Below are 23,116 nucleotides of genomic sequence, written 5' to 3'. Positions count from 1 at the left end.
TTGATTTGTGTAGACAAATTGGTTTAAATGCCACCCCGAGGCAGGGCACCATGCCAGGTACAGGGCAGGCAGAGACGTGTCAGCTTTGCCCATTTTGCTGATGTCCATATTGTGTGTCTGCCCGAGATCGTTGCCCCCATGGGTGTAAATGTCAGCTGTTGCTGCCGGGCACAGAGGTAACCTGGGCCTCTCTGACTGTCACCTGCTTCCCACAGGGGACAAGTGCCTGTCGGAACTGCCCTACGACGGCAGTGCCAGCTACGAGAAGGAGAACGAGATGATGCAGACACATGTGATGGACCAGGCCATCAACAACGCCATCAGCTACCTGGGGGCCGAGTCCCTGCGCCCCCTGGTGCAGACACCCCCTGGCAGCTCCGACGTGGTCCCAGTGCTCAGCCCCATATACCAGCTCCACAAGCCGCACGCCGAGGGCCCCACGCGCTCCAACCACTCAGCCCAGGACGGCGCCGTGGAGAACCTGCTGCTGCTCTCAAAGGCCAAGTCCGTGTCCTCTGAGCGCGAGGCGTCCCCGAGCAACAGCTGCCAAGACTCCACGGACACCGAGAGCAACACGGAGGAGCAGCGGGGCGGCCTCATCTACCTGACCAACCACATCAACCCCCACGCGCGCAACGGCCTGTCCATCAAGGAGGAGCACGCGGCCTACGACGTGCTGCGCGCGGCCTCCGAGGGCCCCCCGGACGCGCTGCGCGTGATCGGCACGAGCGGGGAAGCCCTCAAGGTGTACAGGTGTGAACACTGCCGCGTGCTCTTCCTGGACCACGTCATGTACACCATCCACATGGGCTGCCACGGCTTCCGAGACCCCTTCGAGTGCAACATGTGCGGCTACCACAGCCAGGACCGCTACGAGTTCTCGTCCCACATCACGCGCGGGGAGCACCGCTTCCACATGAGCTAAACCTGGACTGCGGGAGCCCGCGGGAAGAGCATACGCGCCCTGCACGCACCCCTCGGCAGGCAGCCGGGGTTGGACTGGGCCGCTGTGCTTTGTCCTCTAGGTGGTACTTCGTTTTGTTCTGAGTTGGTTGATTTGCTTTTGAAAACAGGACGTTTTTCTTGTTAGAAACGGGGTTCCATTTACAGCCCCTGGAATGCTCTCTTACTAGACGATTCTGTAGACCGCAGGCTGAAATCCCCTCCCCTGTTGCTTCCTAGAAATCGCCAGCCTCCAAGTGATAGGTCATGTTCGGAGAGAATTGTATCGAAACAGGCGGAAGCCCGGAAAGGAATGAGCTGGTTCCGTGCTGAGCGTGGTTTCGCGCACCAGATGGGGTTTGCAGGGTCCCGGGAGCCCTGCGCACAGCCCCCGCGCTGTGGCCGTGACTGTGACCCTGGGGTGAAATGCCCTCCTCTCAGGGCCGGTAACTGCATCCGGCACCGACAGGCCACAGGTTCCAAAGGAAGAAAATTATTCTGAGTCAAATTCTGCACACTGCTGGGAAAAGTAACTATTGGACAGAGGGTAGGGGAGGACTTGCAGAGCCTTTTGGATTCATTCTCCCTTTCCAAACTTTGTCATGACGTTGCCCAGCCCAGAAACCTCCAGAGGCCTGTTGTCCCATGGAATGAACTCTATTTCCGTGGGGCACCTGGGCCCACTGTTCTCTGCTCTCTCATCTCCTAAGGGCCCCCAGAGTCTATCACTACATTGTTAACACCAGCCCTGAAATTTAGACGTTAATTCTTTTTGAAATGTTCAGATGATAAAATCCCTCAGAAACCAAACCTGTATTCTAAATTCCACACTCATGTCTGGTTCTGTTCTCCTTCCTGCCCGGTTCCGCCTGTGACCAGAAGCCTATTTTCCCGCAGAAAGTCTGTCCTAAACTTCATTTAATGTTGTGTTTGTAGCTCCAAGCAGGGGTTCTTATTGTGGGTATAATTCTCTCCCTGCCTTCTGTGTATAGTATTCTCATTTTAATATCCATTAAAGGATTCAGAATGACCATTTTCAGGTCAGGGAAATTTGGCAGGTGAAGTCCAGAGGCTGCTGCTTACACACAGCACCTGTTGGTTTGAAATCACACTTTCAAACCATCTGACATGCTTTTCCTCCAAGGGCAGAGCTGCACCCTTGTGTCCACCTAGGCAGGGTGCACCTGTCTGACCGGGGGCATGTCCAGGATCATCTCGTCACCAGAACTCGAGGTCCAGCTGGACAGAGGGAGGAGGCCCTGGAGGTGAAGACTGCTCATGCCCTCAAAGGCCCACAGAGACGTCCATGGGTTCCAGTCCTAACCTGGAAAGCAATAGGATAGGTGCAAGCTATCGTTAAGAACATTCATCTCAACCACCTGGCAGGAAGGGCATACAGTTGCCAGTATTTTTCATCACCAAAAATGTGCAAGGAACATAAGGAAACAGCAAAAATTGTGCAAAGCATCTCTGCATTTCAGCCAACTCCAGAGATCCTGGGCTCAGCACTCTTGACATTTGGGGCTGGATACTGGGTTGCAGGGGATTTCCCCAGGCATCCTAGGCTGTTTAACAGCATGAGGTCAACCCCTGGGTTGGGAAGATCCCCTGGAGGAGGGAATGGCAACCCACTCCAGTATTCTTGCCTGGAGAATCCCATGGACAGAGGAGCCTGGTGGGCTACAGTCCATGTGGTCACAAAGAGTTGGACACAACTGAGTGACTATCATTTCACTGGTCACTTACCCAATAAGTGCCAGTAGACCCCCCCAGTTGACAACCAGAAATGTCCCTGGGAATAAAAAGGTGTCCCTAGTGGAGGACCACTGCTCTAATTGAATTGTAAGCCAATCAAGGGTATGGAAGCCTTCCAGAGATGAAAAAGCCCTGCCATGAATGTCCCCAGTCAGCAGTCTCGAGCGTGACTCCTGTTCCTTTGGATTTATTTTAATTCTCTCAATGAACTGTCCCACCTTCAGTCTTCAGAAGCTTACCTTCCCAAGTGCACTTGAATTTTGTGGAAAGGGTGGCAACCTAGCATCCCTGAGTCATGGGATTCTTTGCTTATGGAACTGTGTGATGTTTTGAACCTGGAAATAGGCAAACGTGTAGTAACTTGGTCAGTGACACGCTGAGGCACTGGGTGAGGGGCAGAGGGGGACTCTGGGCTGTGGACAGCATTCGTTCAACATGAAGTTAAAAGACAGACCCAGCTTATCCCCCTGCATGCATATTCAGGGTGAGAGACTGCTCATACGTCCAGTTTGCAGGCCAGTTTCATCTGCCACATCTGTTCCATGGGGCCCATTGGCTGGACAGAGCTATCTTTTCCCCTGTGGCTTCAGATGGACCTCAACCCACCACTGTAGATAGTGGCTGAGGAGTTGTTTTCCCCAGGACTTTCCCCTCCCTCTCTCCACCTTTTGTATCCAATATAACCTTATTTACACACCTTTTGTTGTGGTTTTCTAATGTAACACCATTTTTCTCTGAAAATATTGTATTTAAAGTAAGGTTTCATTAATGCCAACAAGTAATGAAATTATGCCTGAAAGATGGCCATGTTCTGTACCCAAAGCTGTTGACGTTTTCCTTCTAGCTGGTAAAAGTAGCATTTTGCATGACCTTACCCCGTTTCACTCTGTGGTTTGTTCGGCTACTGATGATGTGAGTGTGTGTCTCGGGGACAACTGTCGAGGCACTAGGCTTCATGCACTCTCGTTGTGTTGAAAATAAATATCAACCAAAGGAGGGGCACCAGGAGCAGGTGGGTTCCATTGATCGTGAGAAGTCCCTGCTTGGCATTCTGGCCCATCCCGGTCACCCAGCTCCCCTCCACTCAGAACACCTGGACCCTATTCCTCACCCAGGTCCTCCTGCATCACGTATCTTAGAGCGTGGGCTTGTCCTTGTAGAAAAGACATTACAAAGAATCATGTTACTATCGCTGTGTCACCCAAGGGCATGTCCCAGCGCCTAGCATTTCAGATACCAGCACGTTTCACTGCCAGTTTAGAATCAACCAAAAATGAGATCTCAGACTCTTCATCAAGAAAGACAGCTATCTCTCAATGCAATGTGAGTTCTTCTTTTTTTTTTTTTTTTTTTTCTATTTTTGTGCCTTTCCTTGTTTTGTTTTCAGTGGAACCTTCTTAGCATCGTCTTTTTGCCAAAGCAAAAGCAAGATGCCATGGACTGCTGTAGGCCAGTCGTGAAGTAAATCTATTTCTCTCGTGCACTTATGTTCCAGCAATAATGAAGGGGCAGCGCTACTCGGAATCCAGATCTCTCTCCTTCAATTAAGTGTTTTTTTTTGTTTTACTTTAAAAGAAACCAAAATTAGACTTATTTAAGATATACAGACATCAGAAATTAAAGGAAAAACAAGCACATATGCTGTTGGTGCCATAGCATTCACTGTGAACAAGTGTGACCAGAAATGAATATGCAATCTTGTTTCCAATACTTTCTAATACACTTTTTTACAATGTTGTGTGTGGTGACTGTTCAGGGTTCAGTTTATGTGTATCTATCTAATACATCTTTAGGTCTGCCGCTGCCATTCTGGCAGATACTTGTACAGGACTGTAAATGAGAAAATGCAGTTGTATTTCCAATCTGCCTCTATGATGATGTTAAATTATTTCTGTTTTGCTGTGAACAGGGGCGTGGCCTTGGAGGAATAGAGTATCCTTTTGTACACATTTTCAAATGCTTACTCTGTGGTGATAGAACTAATAAATGCAGTGAATACTCTGTCTGCCCCATGCTGTGAAGCCCACGCTGGTCTTGAGAGAATCGCCGTGCAGACCTGCCACCTGCTACAGACTCCCTCTAGGTCGGAGGAGGAAGACGGGCTTGGGGGCGGGTGCAAGACAAGGTGGGATCATCTGTGATCATATGCATTCGCCGTTGCTGCCGGTGCATCAGTTCACTTCGGCAGGCTGAGCACCTCCTGTTCAAGCTATGCTGGGCTTGGAGTACTTGTGGGTTGGAGGGTGAGTGGAGGTCATGGGCAATATGACACACATTCCCCAGCTCTTCTTAGAGCAGTGATTAATGCCATGTGCAGCGATGGGCGGCAGAGGAGGAGCACAGAGGCAAGTGCTGACCACAGTGGCCACCCTGGGGGCAGTCTCCCTGCTGAGCTGCATGTTTAGGGCAGGGCGCGCAGGGCTGGGAGGTCTCAACTCTGTCTGTCACAGACGCGCACTGCTCGAGACGCTCGGTGGTTAAAACCCTCTGGCCCTTTGGGAGAACCAGCCAGACACGGTGTGGGCTCAAATCTAGTAAATAAGATGAAGTGATCAAGTTTACACGGTTCAACATTTGATCCAAATGGGGTGAAACTTGAATGAAATCCACAGACTGTTCAGTTTCACATCAGGCTTTGGCATCAGGGGTTTTTCATAAGTGTCAGTGGCGGGGCAGCATCCTTCAAAGAAGTTTTCAGCACCCTTAAGTTACTGCACTGAATGAACGCATGGCTTAGAGAGAGATAATGACACAACCATTGCCAGATCCGCTGTTTCACAGTTACACTGAGAAGTGGTCATGGGTTCAAGAAATAAAGGATGTCTGCATTAACTCAGAAATGACCTAGGCTCAATTTAAGGCAGAAAAATGACTCCAAAGTGGTGGTGGTGGAGGGCTGGGTCTGTTTGTGAGAGTGAGGAATGTGTTTGTGTGCACCTTACCAAGGCTAATGAGTGTGTCTAGAAGCGGGCTTCTTTGGTGACTCAGATGGTAAAGAATCTGCCTGCAACACAGGAGACCTGGGTTCAATCCCTGGGTTGGGAAGATCCCTTGGAGAAGGAAATGGCAACCCAATCCAGTATTCTTTCCTGGAGAATTCCACAGACAGAGGAGCCTGGTGGGGGGTTGCAAAGAGTCAGACACAACTGAACGACCAACACTCAACTAGAAGAGATCTGAGGAGGGCAGTGGCCTGCCCTCATCTCTCAAGCTCATCGACTGAGCTTGGGAAGGGGTTGAGGAGCAATCCATCCTGGAACCCAGGACGTGGTAACAAGTGAGGGTGAAGTTCAAAACCCTCACTTTTAAGAGCATTCCACAGGATGATAGACTCCATTTCTTGGTTTTCACTACCTTTTATATTATTGAAGTCATGCTAAGAATGATTATCCTCAGCATCTTTTTGGTGCTGTAAGCCATTAAGCTTCCTCTGGTCCCCTTGCAAACCCTCAGTGAGTCAGGGGTGCACTCACCCCATGTGCCCAACCTGGTGAGCCCCACTCTGGGAAGTCGGCCCTGGAGGGTGTTTCCTTCATGGTAATGAGCAGAGGTGATGGAGAGGAGCAGAACAGCTCACATTCACGCCTGGGAGGGGTAAGAGTCAGGGACAGTCTGCCTGGTCAGCCCCAGGATGACTGCAACTGCTTCCAGGTGGATGCACCAAGGTTCAAAGAGCCTGGTTGCCTGCACAGAGGGCCTGGAAGATGCTGAGTGAAGGAGGCGAGGTGTGGCTGCAGCTGTCAGACAGACACTGTTCCCTGCACACCTGGAACAGCCTGGCATGTTCTGGACAGCTCCCCCTCTGCTGTTCCCCCTGGGGCAGCTCTGGCAGTTTCCCGAGTGCAGTTTTTTATCCTCCCTTAAGACAGCTGCTCATCCAATTTTATTCCTGATGAGTGCTGTAAATTTACAAAACATGCTGTGTTTTATATATTAGTGTGAAATCTGAGGAGCTAAACATCAGAATTGGGGGCTCAGGTGCCAACAATTTCTGATCACATTTCCAATTAATTGGTCATATTTTCTATCAAAATAAAACATCTTGGAGGTTTTGTGACTCCTTGGTGAAGTTCTGCATTTCCCCTAAAAGTACGTGCACTCTAAGGAACAGGATTGCTCAGCTGTTGCCAAAAGTCTCATTTTTTTCATATGGCCAGCCTCTCAACTCCAAATCCTGAGCAGGGCTCGAAACAGACATCTAGGAGCTAGACAATCAGTACAAGACTTGGAAGAAGTGCTCAGACCACCAAGGCAGGGGTCCCCTGTTGCTCAGAAGCCCAGGCATCACTCTGAACCCCACTGGTCTTTCTCTGCACTGGAACCCAGAGAGCAGCCCAGCACAGCTGCCAGGCAGGGCTGGAGCTCAGGTGCGGCCGACGCAGCCTGGATCTTCTCTGCCTTCCCCAAGAGCCTGGCCCTTGCGACCTCTGACGAGGGGGAGATGGAGCCGCTCGGCTCCTAGAATAGCACTTCGGCCTCATGGCCAGGCTCCTGTCCTCCCATTGGCCTCTTCCAGCATTAACCCAAATTCCCAGCTCCCAGCTCAAGACCACCTCCAGATTTCCTCACCCACACCACCTTCCCCGGGCCCTGGGGCATCCAGAAATCCCCCATGACCCTGGTTCTCAAATGCAGCTCAGAATCACCTGGCTGGTTCTCATACATGGAGTTTCCAGAGACCCACTCCTGACCTTTCTGGAGCAGGAGGTCTGGGTGGAGTCTACCTGCCTCATATGGGACCAGTTCCTCAAGTCCAGATAAGCTGACCCCACCCACCTGGTCCCCATCAAGGCAGATACAACCTTAACCCTCTCCTCCAGCCCTGCCACCTCCCTCTCTTTTTTGACAGAGGAAGAAACTTAATAATTGATTATTAATGAAATTAATAATTATTCAAAATTAATAATGTCTCTCTCTTCCCCTCTTAAATTTAAAACAACTCATGCACGTGTGCTAAGTCACTTCAGTCATGTCCAACTCTGTGATATTATGGACTGCAGCCCGCCAGGCTCCTCTGTCCATGGGATTCTCCAGGCAAGAACACTGCAGTGGGTTTGCCATGACAAGAGAGTCAGAGAGTGGAAAACCAAAATACTAGCTGTGCTACCTGTGAAACCTAGATTAGAGGAACCAGCTTCAGTGCCTGACCACGGTGGGCTTGCTGACTCCAGGCAGACTTGCCCCGCCGGATGCAGGTAGGATTTAAACTCAGGCACCACCTGAGGGGGCTGAGCCCACACCCTGCAGGAAAGGGGAGGGGGAGCAGAACCCTCATCCTGCAGGCAGCAGAGCCCAGGAAAGCAAGAGAAAGCAAGCTCAGTTCCTGCAGCCAGAGGAGTGTGAAGAGGAGAGAAGCAGGTGCAGGGGAGCCACCGGAGGCAGAGAAGAGAGTGGCGTGATGAGAAGCAGGCGAGCGACGAGAGGAGCCGGCAGGAGGCCTGGCAAGGGGGAAAAGGCATAACCTTCCAGCAGCGGGCTGCAGAAGACTTGACTCTCTCTTACTGGGGTGTGGTCTCCAGGAGCAGGGTTTTTTTTTTGTTTTTTTGTTTTTTTTTTTTTCTGCCATATCTTCAGTGTCAAGAAGAGTTACCTGGCACATAGTAGGTGCTTGGTATGGTCTGAATGTTTGTGTCTCCCCAGAAATCATATGTGGAAATCCTGCCTCCCAAAGGTATTTGGAGGTGGACGTTTGGCAGGTGACTGAGTCAGGATGGAGTCCTTGTGGTGGGATTGCTGTGTACTAAGTCACTTCAGTCGTGTCCGACTCTTTAAAACCCCATGGACTGTAGCCCGCCAGATTCCTCTATCCATGGGATTCTCCAGGCAAGAATACTGGAGTATGTTCCCACGCCCTCCTCCAGGGCATCTTCCCAATCCGGGGATGGAACCCACATCTCAGGTCTCCTGCGTTGGCAGGCTGGTTCTTTGCCACTAGCGCCACCTGCTGGGACTGGTGTCCTAATAAAGAGGCTTCCAGGAGCTCCCTCACCCTTGTCTCCTGTGAGGACAGTGAGAAATCCACCACCGGGAGGGGGCCTCACCTGGCCCTGACCTCAAGACTTCCAGCTTCCGGAACTGTGGGAAATAAAGTTCTGTTGTTCACAAGCCACCCGGTATCTGGCGTTTTGTGACAGCAACCGGCAGACTGAGATGCGGGTCAGTAAACATGGACGCATGTAATTGTCTACTGAAGATGACTGAGATGATTGTGTGCGGAGCACTTGTGAGGTGCTGAGCCCAGATCTCAGGTCCTGTGTGAGCGGTTAGTGAGGGGCAGGGGCAGCGTGGGCTGGGCAGAGGGATTGAGCAGGGAAGCTGGGGAGGCACTAGGTGACGAGAATGGGTCAGCTGTGAAGACAGGTCACAGTTTGAGAGTCAGGTGGTCAAGAGCGAGAAAGCAGGATGGACCCACGAGGCGCCCGAGGGCAGAGCGAGCTGGGAGGGCGGCAGAGCTCTGTTCCCACGGAGAAGAGGGCCATGGTCCCAGACAGGAGGGAAGCCCGCGGAGCCCGGCACCCAAACTCCCTCCACGAAGGAGAGGCCGAAAAGCAGGCCCAGTAAAGCAGCTGAGACCAGGAGCGGGCTGTAAAGAAGCTGCCAGCTGAGCACCCGGACACTGGCCGTGGCAGTTGGCAGGGGGCCCGGGGAGGGAGATGCAGGAGGCGGGGATGGGCTGGGGACCCCTGAGGCTGATGCTGGCAGGAAGGAAATGGGGAACTTGGTGCAGCCCGGATCTCAGGCCTCAGCTGGGACCAGATGCTTCAAAACATGCCAAGTTCTGGGCTGTTTTTTCCTAAGGAGGAAGGTGAAAACCTCAGTGTGAAGTCCCCTCGCTTTTTCCGCTTTTTGGCAAAGCCAAGGACAGGAACAAGGCATGATCCCTGTGTGATGTCTGCTCTCGGCACCCCCCACCCCGCTCCCCCAACACAGGCCGCCCGCGCCCCCTCCCTGGCAGCGGGGTGCTGTGCCGGCCCAGCAGGTGGGCTGTGGCTACGGGGATCGCAGGACGGGAAGCAGATGTGGCCCCCGCAGTCCCCAGGCACAACTGGAGGCTGGCCGCTTGGGGAGGAGATTTGCATAACAAGGATAATTTGGTACCAAAGCTGTCCCCTGAAGTGAACTGCCTGGATCTCGGTGCAGTTGACAAATTTCACTTCTTCTTTCCCATGTTTTGTCAAACCAACTAGATGTGACGTTGAGTGTGTGAATTGTCCAAAGATACTTTCTTTCTCCCTGCATGATTCCGGCCTCCCTCCCTCTGCTCTGCCTGATCCAGGGCCTCCCGTGCCCACTCCCAGGGTCTCTGGCCCCCGAAGGCACTGCAGCAGTGCCTGCCCCACTCAAAGCCTTGCTCCCTCTTGGAGAGATGCCACGGCGGGACTCCAGGCCTCCGGGCACCTTGCCTCTGCTCCCCGCACCTGCCGCTGCGTCCCTGTCAGCTTCCTCCCTCCTGCTTCCTGTGGGCAAGGGCGGGCCAAGGCCCCACCGTGAGGAGGGCATGTGGTCTCGGGCCCTTGGTTTGATTCCCCTTTCAGGGCCCTCCTCCCTCCTGGGCACTGCCCTTCACAAAACCGGCTTGGCTCCCCTTCCCACACCCAGATCCCACTCCTTAAAGCATCACGATTCTTTGAAGCTGCCTTTATACCATCCTACAGGAAAACAATCATGTGTTACTGTTCAAAAATAAAATAGGTAGAGTATATTCTTGGGGGGCCCCCCTGGTGGTTCAGTGGTAACGAAACCACCTGCAGTGTAGGAGCTGCAGGTTCGATCCCTGGGTTGGGAAGATCCCCTGGAGGAGGGCATGGCAACCCACCCTAGTATTCTTGCCTGGAGAATCCCATGGACAGAGGAACCTGGCGGGCTACAGTCCATGGGGTCACAGAAGAATCAGACTCGACTTAGTGGCTGAACAACAACCATGTGCTTGAGGGTCTGTGAGCCTTGGAGTCAGGGAGCCTAATTTGGGGTCCAAGGAGCCTTGGAGTCAGGGAGCCTAGTTTGGGGTCCAAGTTCACCCCTTGCAGATGTCATCTGGTCTGATCAGGACCTGATTCTCCACATTGCTCCAGGCTCCTTCTAACCTTGGGCAGCCTGGCACCATGATGAGCCCGCAGGCCCTGGAATGCTCCCCAAGCCATGCCAGCTGCTGAGCTAGGCATGTAACAAGGCTGAACCTTTGTTCTTAACTAATCTTTGGAGCTGTCTCAAGGCCAGATCTCCAGGCTTCCGAGCTGTCTAAGTCTGTCTCAGGCCTCACATGGTGCTCTGTTAAGTGGCTGCCTCCTCCATTGGACTATGAGGCTGAGGTCTTGACTCAGCATCCCCAAACTTCCACTCCAAGTTTGGGGTGAGGCCCTAGAGGGCACATGGCATATAGGATGGACACTTGTCCCCTGCTCCTTGGGGTCTGTGAAGTCTTATCCCACCGAGATGATGGCCTGGACCCCCCACCCCCGGGCAGGGCTCTTCCTCCTGAACCCCCCTCCCATCTTTCCACATACTTCAGGGCCAGCATTGTCTCCCCAGAGAAAGACAGGAGACAATGGGACACAGGCCTCAGGCTCCCGAGGTCTCCAGGAGGGCCCTCTCCTGTGGGTCCTGGTGGTCAGACCCTGGCAGGGCGCCGCATCCAGGGGATAGGCTGGGCAGTCCTGGGGGACACAGCTGATGGGGAGGAGGAGGGTTGAGAGACTGGGTAGCCAGGCTCCACCAGACACAGCTAGTCTGAGCCAGAGGCAGAGAGAGAGGAGACAGGAACCTGTTTACAAAACAATTAAAACTAGAGAAGTCAGGACAAGTGGAAGACAGTGAAAACAAGCAAACAAAAGGGGGTAAGAAGAGAAAATAGTAACGAGTGTGGTGGCTTCCAATCCAGCTGTATCAGTCTTCATTTTAAACATCATTGGTCTAAATGCACCACTTGAAACATAGACACTGTCAGAGTGGATCTACAGACAAGACCCAACTACACATGGTCCATGAAGAAGTCACTTTAAATGTAAGACATGTGGGGCTTCCCTGGTAGCTCAGACTGTACAGAATCTGCCTGCAATGCAGGAGACACAGGAAATGTAGGTTTGATCCCTGGGTCAGGAAGATTTCCGGGAGAAGGAAATGGCAACCCACTCCAGTATTCTTGCCTGGACAATTCGGCTACAGTCCATGGGGTTGCAAAGAGCTGGACGCCACTCAGCGACTGAGCACACATAGATTGAAGAAATGAAGAAGGGCAACCTTTGCTAATACCAGTCAGGAGAAAGCAGGAGTTGTTGTAAGTTTAGACACAGCAGACTTCAGAGCCAGGGAGGTTATCCAGGATAGAGGGACTTTGCCTGATGACAAAGGGGTCCGTTCTCTGGGAGAACATAGCAATTCTTAACATGCGTGTGCCTAACAACAGAGCACCCAAACATGCCCTAGAACCACAAGAAGAGACAGACAAACCCACTCACTGTTGCACATGTCAGCCCCTTCCATCAGAAACAGATCCCACAGACAGAAAACCAGGAAGGACAGACTTGAGTGGAAAGACAGAAGGAGGTATTTGGGTGAAGAAGGTTGGCCCAGGGAAATTTGGGCCAGAGGGATAGTGAGCACCAGCCCACCAGAGGCCTGAACCTGGAAACACGTTTGGGGACAGCCATGCCATTAACAGACTTTATGTTTCTGGGCTCCAAAGTCACTGCAGATGGTGACTGCAGCCATGAAATTAAAAGACGCTTGCTCCTTGGAAGAAAAGCTATGACAAACCTAGAGGGAATATTAAAAAGCAGAGACATCACTTTGCTGACAAAGGTTCATATAGTCAAAGCTGTGGTTTTTCCAATAGTCATGTACAGATGTGAGAGTTGGACCGTAAAGAAGGCTGAGCATCAAAGAATTGATGCTTTTGAACTGTGGTGCTGGAGAAGAGTCCTGAGAGTCCCTTGGAAGCAAAGAGATCAAACCAGTAAATCCTAAAGGAAATCAATCCTGACTATTCACTGGAAGGACTGATGCTGAAGCTGAAGCTCTAATTCTTTGGCCACCTGATGGTAAGAGCAAGCTCACTGGAAAATGCTGGGAAAGATTGAGGGGAGGAAGAGAAGGGGGTGACAGAGGATGAGATGGTTGGACACCATCACCGATTCAATGGACATGAATTTGAGCAAACTCCGGGAGATGGTGAAGGACAGGGAAGCCTGTCATGCTGCAGTCCATGGGGTCACAAAGAGTCAGACACAATTGAACAACAGCAATGCCATTGATTTTAGCCAGAAGGTCCCAGGAGGGCTTTGGGGGCTCTGCAGCTTCTGTGGTCCTGAGGGCCAGCCACCCGGGGAGTCCAGCAGGAAGAGCGGCATGCACACTGAGCTGGAGAAGGGCCTTCTCAGCATCAAGGCTAAGCAAGGGCCTGGGGGGAGAAGCAGGAAATGAGACCCCATCCTGGTCCTGGAACACCCGGCTGTCAAGGGACAGCCGGGCTTTTAGAGGAAGGGTGGGGATGGGAGTGAACAGCCGCTTCAGGTAGTGAAACCAGTGCCCAGGACACAGAATGACTTCTTCAAGGTCACAGGGAGTCACCCTGAGGCACACTTCCTAACGCCCGCCCATTTCACGCAAGAGCCACAGTCACTGAATGAACACTTCTCTGGGTCACACACGTGGAAAAAGCATAAGACTACAGGGCCGTGCGGACAGCAATACTGCAACAAAGGCCATACCCTTGAGACAATGTCAAAGAGGCTTAAATGGTCCCCACTCTCACCTTGCACCCCCAGCTGGGGGGGTCAGCCCACATTTATGGGGCCATGGGGCAGCTCAGACTCCCAGTGATCTGGACCGGAACTCGTGTGCAACAGAATCGTGTTAACCAAAAAGGAAAACAATAGCAGTGTCTTACCCTGAGGATTACCTGGTCACTCCAACACACTCTGGGTGCACACCCAGCCCATGCTGTGCCTCGCAGCAGCAAAGACCAATTCTGCTTCTTGCCTGTTTGCTTCGAGAAACGGGGCACCCGTTCCCACACCTGCAGCATGGAAATTCCAGGACAGAGCATTTGTTTTCATCCGCAAATAGGACTTATGCAAAGAGCGATGCTGATCCACACAAAGGCCACTAGCCACAACATTCAGAAAACGAAGATCATGGCATCCAGTCCCATCACTTCATGGCAAATAGATGGGGAAACAGTGGAAACAGAGACTTTATTTTTGGGGGTCCAAAATCACTGCAGATGGTGATTTCAGCCATAAAATTAAAAGACGCTTACTCCTTGGAAGGAAAGTTATGACCAACCTAGATAGCATATTAAAAAGAAGAGACATTACCTTGTCAACAAAGGTCCATCTAGTCAAGGTTATGGCTTTTCCAGTGGTCATGTATGGATGTGAGAGTTGGACTATAAAGAAAGCTGAAGAATTGATGCTTTTGAACAGTGGTGTTGGAGACGACTCTTGAGAGTCCCTTGGACTGCAAGGAGATCCAACCAGTCCATCCTAAAGGAGATCAGTCCTGGGTATTCATTGGAAGGACTGATACTGAAGCTGAAACTCCAATACTTTGGCCACCTGATGTGAAGAACTGACTCATTGGAAAAGACCCTGATGCTGGGAAAGACTGTAGGGCAGGAGGAGAAGGGGATGACAGAGGATAAGATGGTTGGATGGCATCACCGACTCAGTGGACATGGGTTTGGGTAAATTCCAGGAGTTGGTGATGGACAGGGAGGACTGGCGTGCTGCAGGCCATGGGGTCGCAAAGAGTCGGACATGACTGAGGGACTGAACTGAATTGAACTCAACAGCGAGTGATCTAAACTTAAAGTCATCAAAACTAAATAAATGAGAAAATTCAGCCTGCCCGCCGCAGCAGCCTCATTCTAAGAGTGCCATGAGCCGCGTGGGGCTGTGGCTGCCACACTGGACAGAGCAGACAGGAGAGCTTTGCCTTGTGCATCGTGGGGCAGCTCTGCTGAGCTGGAGCAGAGCAGCACTGTTGCCAGGATCTCGGCTCTCTCTGCACCAAAAATGACTCCATGGAGTCATGGAGGAGAAAGATAGAGGGCCTTCATTACTCAGCCAGGCAAAGGGGGAACACAGCAGGCCTGCGCCTCAAGAACTGTGCCCCCCTCCCCGGTGAGTAGGGGAAGGTTATATAGTCGGGCCAGAGGATGTGACTGTCTTGTAGTCCTTTTTATTCTGCAGTTTCAAAAGGGTGGGGTTGCCGAGAAGCTGAAGGTGTGTGCAGGGCCCTAGGTGGCGCCTCTTCTAATGTGGCTGCGCCTCTGCCTCAGGTGGTTTCGTGGCTGCTTCTCCTTTGTGGAGCTGCTGTCCTGCCCTTTGGAACTCAGAGAAGGTGGTGAGGCCAGAGTTCTGGCTGCAAGGGATGGGGGACAAAACGGCCTCCCTGCCCTGGAGTCCCGCAGCCACTGTCAGCATCAATACCCCACAAACGCCCTTCCTCCCGCCTCCGAAAACAACCGTGGGTTCCCAGCTTGTTCCTGAGGAAGCCTGCCTGGGGTACTGAATCCTGGAGGCTGCCCTCGATATTCAAATTACGGAGCAACTTTCACTTCCACTTGGGGACCGAGGCTTCCACTCTGCCAGCAGGGAGATAGCATTTGCCCGAGGCCATGTGCCTTCAGTACAGCAGGTTCACTGGCCCTTCAAGGTGTCTCCGGGGTGGGACTGCTCTTCCCTGATGCTCCCCGCACCTCCCAGACTTTCACCGCACTTCCCCTGGGTCTGTGCCCCAGGCCCTCTGCTCCCTTGACCGCCAGTCCCCTCCAGGCAGCGGTGACCTGCAGGAACTGCTGAGAAGCCTCGGAGGGTGGGATTTCCAGCAAATAGGGAAGGAGTCTGACGCCCTGCTGGTAGATTCTTGCAGGATCACTCTCCTCCCAGGAGAAAAAGAGGAAAAAAAGGCAAATCACTTTCCTCTTGCTTCTGCTTCTCCCCAATAAACTGCTTGCCTCACTTCCTTTTGCAGTTAGAGAAATGTTCCTTGTGAAAGTGATTTCCACACATCCACACGCCATGCTGCCCCAGCCTCCAGGAGGGATTTGTGTGGTGCTTTGCTCGCTGGCTCCCTGGACTTTGACTAAGAAAGTCCTGTCAGAAAATAGGAGCTGACTTGAACCATCCAGCTCTTCCATCAATGGCGAATGCCTATCTCCAGGTGTGAGACAGGGTGCAGATCTAGAAGGTTCCACCTGAGAATCAGGGTCCTTCAAGCATGGCCTGTGACCACGTCAGCCAGCAACAGCCTCCCAAGGGTCCAGGCCTCTCTGTGGCCCTGCTGCACATGGACAAAGTCAAGGGCTCTGTGTGTGCTGGGGGCTGAAGGAGACCCCTTAAACAGGAACTCTGACTGCCTCTTCTGTTACAACAGAGATTGAAAGTGCTTGTTCTGAGAGCAGAGGGAAGGATTCAGGAAGATGCTCTGTATCAAGGGTTGTTGTTCAGTCCCTCAGTCATGTCCGACTCTGTGACCCCATGGACTGAAGCACGCCAGGCTTCCCTGTCCTTCATTATCTCCCGGAGTTTGCTCAAATTCATGTTCATTGAGTTGGTGATGCCACCCAACCATCTCATACTTTGTCATCCCCTTCTGCTGCAGCCCTCAGTCTTCCCCAGCATGAGGGTCTTTTCCAATGAGTTAGCTGTTCGCATTAGCTGGTCAAGGTGTTGGAGTTTCAGCCTCAGCATCAGTCCTTTCAGTGAACACTATGTCAAGGGAACAGGTGCAAAGCGCCCTCCCAGGGAACCATTCCCTGTGTGTTTAGTCTGTGCTGATGACTTGAAACCAGAAAACACGGAGGCTTGGAAGGACCAAGGACCAGCCCACCACCATGTACATCCACCAGTTCACATGTCTGGTTGGCCCTGGAAAGGACAGGTCCCTTAGAGGGAATTTAAGGCCCTTCCTGGGTCAGGAACATCCCCTGTAGAAGGACAGGCTACCCACTCCAGTATCCTCAGGCTTCCCTTGTGTCCCACCTGGTAAAGAATCCGCCTGCAATGTGGGAGACCTGAGCTCAATCCCTGGGTTGGGAAGATCCCCTGGAGAAGGGGAAAGGCTACCCACTCCAGTATTCTGGCCTAGAAAATTCCATGGACATCCATGGCATTGCAAAGAGTCAGACACGACTGAGTGACTTTGACTTTCACTTTCCCGTGTACACAGGAGTGAGTGCCAGTAAAGCAATTTAGCTGGAAACCTCCCAGCAACACTATAGGCCAAAGCATTTTTAAAAGCTGCTCCATTAAGCGTAATATTTTAATTTAAATACAAAAGTGAAGAAACTAAAAGTTTGAGCTTTGTGGCAAATTAGCTAAACATTCTCTAACATCTAAATTGGAATTTTAAGGTAAAATGGTACCAAAATTCAAAAGGCTGAGAAAGACAAATATCTTATGATATCATCACTTATGTGTGGTATCTTAAAAAAATGATAAGAACTTGTTTACAAGACAGAAACAGACTCACAGACTTAGAAAATAAACTTACGGTTACCAAAGGGGAAAAGAGGGAGCACAGAGTAAATGAGATTGAGACTGACATATACACACTGCTATATGAAGATTAGGTAACTGTTAAGAACCTGCTGTATAGCACGGGGAGCTCTGCTCAGTTCACTATAATGTCCTATATGGAAAAAGAACCTGAAAAAGAATGGATATATGTATATGTATAACTGATTCACTTTGCTGTACAGCAAAAACTAACATGACATTGTAAAACAACCATACTCCAATAAAAATTTAAAAATAAAGAGCTCACTAAATGAAATTAAAAAAAAAAAAAAAAATTTAAAAAGGCCAAACACAGCCACCTCCAGGGAACTGCTGAAGCCCCAGGCAAAGCAAGGCATGCGCCCCCCCTAGTGGTGAAGGCAGAGAGTGCAGCTGTCCACCCCTTGCTTCCAGGACAGGGTCTCCCAGCGCATGCTTGGAGAGCGCGTTTCTGCACCCCTAGCCCAGCGCCCCACTGACACAGGGGAAAATGGAGCTCTGCGGCAGTGAAAACTGACCCGCTGACTTAGCAAGTTAAGGCTGGAAACAGGCTTGTCAGCAGGTAAACGTGTTCTTACACATGAGCTTATAGTTTGATGTTCAATAGGTGGCACTCGGAGAAGGCGATGGCACCCCACTCCAGTACTCTTGTCTGGAAAATTCCATGGACGGAGGAGCCTGATAGGCTGCAGTCCATGGGGTCGCGAAGAGTCGGACGCTACTGAGCGACTTCCCTTTCACTTTTCACTTTCATGAATTGGAGAAGGAAATGGTAGCCCACTCCAGTGTTCTTGCCTGGAGAATCCCAGGGACGGGAGAGACTGGTGGGCTGCCGTCTATGGGGTCGCACAGAGTCGGACACGACTGAAGCGACTTAGCAGCAGCAGCAGCAGGTGGCACTAGTGGTAAAGAATGTGCCCGCCAGTGCAGGAGACACAAGAGACGCGGGTTCAGTCCCTGGGTTGGGAAGATCTCCTGGAGAAGGAAGTGGCAACCCACTCCAGTATTCTTGCTGGGAGAATCCCATGGACAGAGGAGCCTGATGGGCTGCAGTGCATGGGGTTACAAAGAGTCAGACATGCCTGAGGAATTGAGCATGAACACACCCTAAAAATTTGTTATTCAGCTCTTACACCCGCTGAAGTCAATTCTGGCAAAAATTCAGTTAATAAGCATAGGGACCTCCCCCCACCCAAAGAAGTGTCCTCACTCTGGCCCAGAACTCTTCTAACCTTGCTGGAAACTCCTATTCGACCCCTTCCTAGGGTCCCAGCTCGACCTCTGTGGACCTTCACCCTGGTCTGAGCAAGGAGTCTCAAGAGCTCACCTTCTTAGAACATGATCCTTCACCCTGGACCTCCAGGTCCCTGCAGCTGAGATCTCTGGTGTCTGTAGGGGAGGGAAACTTGGCTTCTACTCATGCAAGTTCAGTGGATAAGCCTGTGAAATAAGGTAATAATAGGTCAAAGGGAGAAAAGGCACACAATTTTATTTGGTGTTAAATGTTTTACGTGGCATGGGGGACTTCATGGGTAGGAAAGAAACTGCCCCCTGTCCCCCATTGCTGAACCTCCAGCAAGGCTTGGAAGCTGTCGAGCCATCTGAACAAAGAAAGATCAATTTAAAGAGAAGGATCCTTTCCTAAAGAGAGGCCCTTGGAAAGGGCCTCAGTGTCCAGGACTGGCAGTTTGTGGGAAGGCAGTTCTGGGGGGAACACAAGGGCTAGCTAGTGAGGCTGGTGTGGGCATGCAGTATTGTGATTTATAAGAAGCACACATATACATATGGTCATTCACCTGGTCACTCACATGTGGTTGGTCTTCACGCACCCTTCCTAGCCCACAGCTCCCAAAAGCCCCTCTTCTGTCCTGAGTGATAACAGCACTGGGATCAGTGCCTGAAAACCCCTCAGGGAAGGAGCCTTAGGGGTTCCACCCAAGGATGGGGATGGTTACCAGGAGAATCAGCCGTGTGGTTCGACAGTAGGAATTTTCAGTTCCACCTCCCACCCCACCCCACCCCCGATTTCCCAGGAGGGAAGAGGGGCTGGAGGTTGGATCTATCACAATAACCAATGATTAAACCAATCCTGCCTATGCTGAAAAGCACAGACCCCCATGGAGACGCTACGGGGCTGGGCTCTTCTCAGGGTACAAAGGTACCTAAAAGCAACGAGAGGCTGCTGAGTGTCAAGCACCCTGAGTCTGTATCTGCAGCTGGGAAGCCAGGGCTGGCTGAGGACTGAAATCAGTGAAGTTGTGAAGAATGTGGGAACTGCTCTAAAACCTCAGCATAAACGCTGACCTAGAGCAGCAAAGATGCTCCCTTGCTTCAGCCTGGCAGGACGTGGAGCTAGGAAGCGTTCCTTTCCCAGAGTGCAGAAACCGGAGACCCCAAGATGGAGAACCTTCTGGGATCACCATCCTTGCCTGGTTTCCCCCAAGAAGCACCCTGGCTGCGAAGGTCACAGGCGTGGGGGGAAACCCAGGAGCAGGTTGGGGGCTGAGGACAGGCACGTCAAGTGCCACTGACCAGTTGACCAGTGATGACCCGAGGCTGGGAGTCAGTAGAATCATCTGCCTATCAGCTTGTACCCTGTGATGTTCCATGGTTTAGGTAAAAAGTGGTTCAATGTGGGCAACATGGTGGGACAAGTGTTGGGCTTCCCAAGTCATTCAGTGGGTAAAGAATCCACCTGCAGTGCAGGAGACACAGGTTCGATCCTTGGGTCAGGAAGAAAAGGACATGGCAACCCACTCCAGTGTTCTTGCCTGGGAAATCCCATGGACAGAGGAGCCTGGCTGGCTGCAGTCCATAGTGTCACAAAATGTTGAACACAACTGAAGCAACCGATCATACACACACAGCCTAGTGTAAGGCATGCACAGAGATTGGTTCCCATCAATCTTTGGAGTAATTTCTGGTAAACAAGAAAAAAGGCTGATCTACAGCCACATTTAGGGGAAGACTCCAGTGATGGAGAGACATTCCATGTAGGGTGAATACCTACTGATAACTTTGGACTTATAAAGTTCAAATAGACTTGTTCTCCTATTTAAAAATTAGAGCAGCTGATGTTGGTGATGAATTAAACTATGTGTAGCATTATCACAGGGGAAACTGGGAAAGTGTACAAACTCTGTACCAATTTTTGCAACTTCTTATGAGTCTGAAATTTTTAAATAGAAAGTATTTTAAGTGAATAAAATAGGAGATATTTTAATCAGACCCCAAAACATGGGTGAGCTGAGCAAATTTCAAATAAGGAGTGGGATCACTGAGTTTTTAAATAAATTTAGTACTTACAGGAAAGACACCTTGGAATCTACGAAAGCAAATAAGTCTTTTTTTTAACAAATTTTTTAGTGATAACTACATATGGTTAGCAGCAAAATTGTGCATACTGTAATGTATTTGAATTTTGGGTCACAAACTCGGGTGTGAAAGAAATGTCATTTTACAGGCTTTGTTAATTATCTACAGCCACATTCACCAGATCCCAACACTTAGCAGCTTCAAACAGGAAACATTTGTTCTCTATCAGTTGGCCAGGAATGCAGTGCAGCTTGGTGGGGTTTTCTGGTTTGAGGTGTCTAACAAGACTGACATCAAGGGGTTTGTTTGGGCTGGGGTCTTGTCTGCAGGCTCAACTGGGAGAGTTTCACTCGGGTTCTTGTATGTGATTGTCAGGATGCAGTTCCTCTCAGGATCTTGGGCAGAAAACCCCATCTCATTGCTGGCCGCTGACGGGAGACCTCCGCTGTCCTTGGTGTGTGGGTCTTGCACAGGGCAGCTCACACGTGGCAGCTGCTACCCCAGAGTGAGCAAGTAAGGGCAAGAGAGAGTGAGCGAGTGAGCTGGAAGCCGGCCTTTTTGAACTAACCATGGAAGTGATTGACGTCCCATCACTTTTGAACTGTGAACAAATGACATCAGGATCATGGAAACCGAATTGCAGTCCATTTGTCCACCTGCTGGCTCCAGTGATTCCATCCTGACACCTGTAAGACACAGTCACTCCTTGAAAAGTCTCATCAAAAGCCGCCCAACTCAAAGTCCAGACTCTCACCACCTGAGTCAAGTCCAGGTCCAGAAGTGGCCCCTGAGCTGTAGTTCTCTAAGAAAGTTCCTGGGACACAACTTCTCTTGATCCATGAGCCCGCGAATGAAAGTGACAAGCTGTCTGCTCTGTCACACCCTCCATATTATGGTGGGACAGCAGCTACGCACACCCTTGCTTCAGATGGGGACATGCGAGAGGCACGCAGGCATCACTGACCCTGTGCGGGTCTGAAATCCCTCCAGACTGACGCTGCAAGTGGCTTCAGTTTCAAGGCCTGAGTACAAGATCCTGTGGCTGTAGGCTCTGCCTTCTGACACATCCTTCCTTTTTCATGGAAGGTCCTGGCAGGTGAGTGGTTTCATCAGCCTGTTTTCTGGGAGCCTGCCATCTGCCTTCATTTTCATTCCTTGTCCCTGTGAGTCTAAGCTCACAGTGTTTCTGCTAAAAGTAGTTTTTCTCAGACCCCATATGGGCCTTCTGTGGCTTTGGGTGGGTTCACCCCATCAGACAAGAGTTGTACCCACAGATCACTCTTCCTGCTCCCTGATCCAGAGCGTCGACTGAGGACAGAAGCCTGCCGGCTGGACAGGGAGGGTCTCTGGGATCTCCCATGTGAGTAAATGTTCTGAATTTTCCATCCTTCTGAGTTCACACCCTCTGCTTTTCCTTGAGAGACATTCTAACAGTGTACACCTTAATTTGGGCATCTTTGCGACCAGGAGGGGTTGAGGATTTTCAGGATCATCTAGCCCTGGTTGTTTTGTCTGACAGTTCTGTCGATATCAATACTCATCTCTCCTCCTGTGTTCCACAGTGAGCAGGAACCCGGCAGCACCTTCCACACCTCACCGGAAGCCCCTTGTCTGGCCATGTGGATGAGTTAGTACTTATAAGTCCTGCTTCCCCTGTGACTATAGGAGACAGTTAGGAGCTAAGCCTTCTGCCCCTACATACAGGGATGCCCTTCCTCTAGTCCACAATAACCCACTCCTCACCTCCATCAAGCCCTCAACAGCAGGGTCCAGTCCGTGTTTCTGAAGTGAAGTGAAGTGAAGTCTCTCAGTCGTGTCTGACTCTTTGTGACCCCATGGACTATACAGTCCATGGAATTCTCCAGGCCAGAATACTGGAGTGGGTAGCCTTTTTCTTCTCCAGGGGATCTTTCCAACCCAGGGACTGAACCCAGGTCTCCCACATTGCAGGCAGTTTCTTTAGCAGCTTAGCCACAAGGAAAGCCCAAGAATGCTGGAGTGGGTAGCCTATCCCTTCTCCAGTGGATCTTCCCAACCCAGGAATCAAACCGGGTCTCCTTCATTGCAGGTGGATTCTTTACCAACTGAGCTATGAGGTAAGCCCCCTATTAGCCCATGTTTCTAATAGTCATTGTTCAGTGTAGTTTAGTCTTTCTCTCTTAAGCTCCGCCCAATTCTCTCAGCCTTCCCATGCCCTCCTTCCAAAGCCATCATGACATCTATGATCCAATTCCAGACACCAAAGTCTGTCTTACTTATCTATTGTTGCATAACAAGCTAGCACAAACTTGAGTCAAGATGACACCACGTCTGTGGTTACAGAATCTAGATGCACGGCAGCTGGGTTCTCTGACCCAAAACACAAATGTAACGATAAGATCTCTGTAGTCTCTCACCTCTGTCTGAAAAGAGGCTTTCTGAACCAAAAGCTAATATAGAAATCACAGAATACAGATGTAAAAATTTGACTAATAGAAAAACTCATTTCCAAGTATAAATTGAAAGTAATCTTTAAAAATTGTGTAAAAAATTTTTAAAAACTAAGAAAGAAATAAAGTTTCCTAGATTTAAAAAAAACCATTTTTAGGATAGCTACTTTCTAT

The 23,116-nt window shown here is 50.8% G+C and overlaps 1 protein-coding gene across 2 annotated transcripts in view; it reads left to right on the top strand.

Annotated features, from left to right (window-relative positions):
• The window catches only part of IKZF1 (IKAROS family zinc finger 1), a 98,144-nt gene extending 93,459 nt beyond the window's left edge, over positions 1 to 4,685 (top strand). For both annotated transcript variants that reach the window (XM_055589664.1, XM_055589663.1), the window contains one exon: positions 216 to 4,685. In XM_055589664.1, the coding sequence (XP_055445639.1) occupies positions 216 to 925 (710 nt within the window). In that variant the 3' untranslated portion in view covers positions 926 to 4,685. The remainder of the gene's footprint in view (positions 1 to 215) is intronic.
• Positions 4,686 to 23,116: the final 18,431 nt, after the last annotated feature.

This window comes from Bubalus kerabau, chromosome 8 (genome assembly GCF_029407905.1).
Source record: "Bubalus kerabau isolate K-KA32 ecotype Philippines breed swamp buffalo chromosome 8, PCC_UOA_SB_1v2, whole genome shotgun sequence".
In the NCBI taxonomy this organism is placed as follows: Eukaryota; Metazoa; Chordata; class Mammalia; order Artiodactyla; family Bovidae; genus Bubalus; species Bubalus kerabau.
The sequence above is the reverse complement of the archived record's forward strand: the minus strand, read 5'-3'. Positions and strand labels throughout refer to the sequence as shown.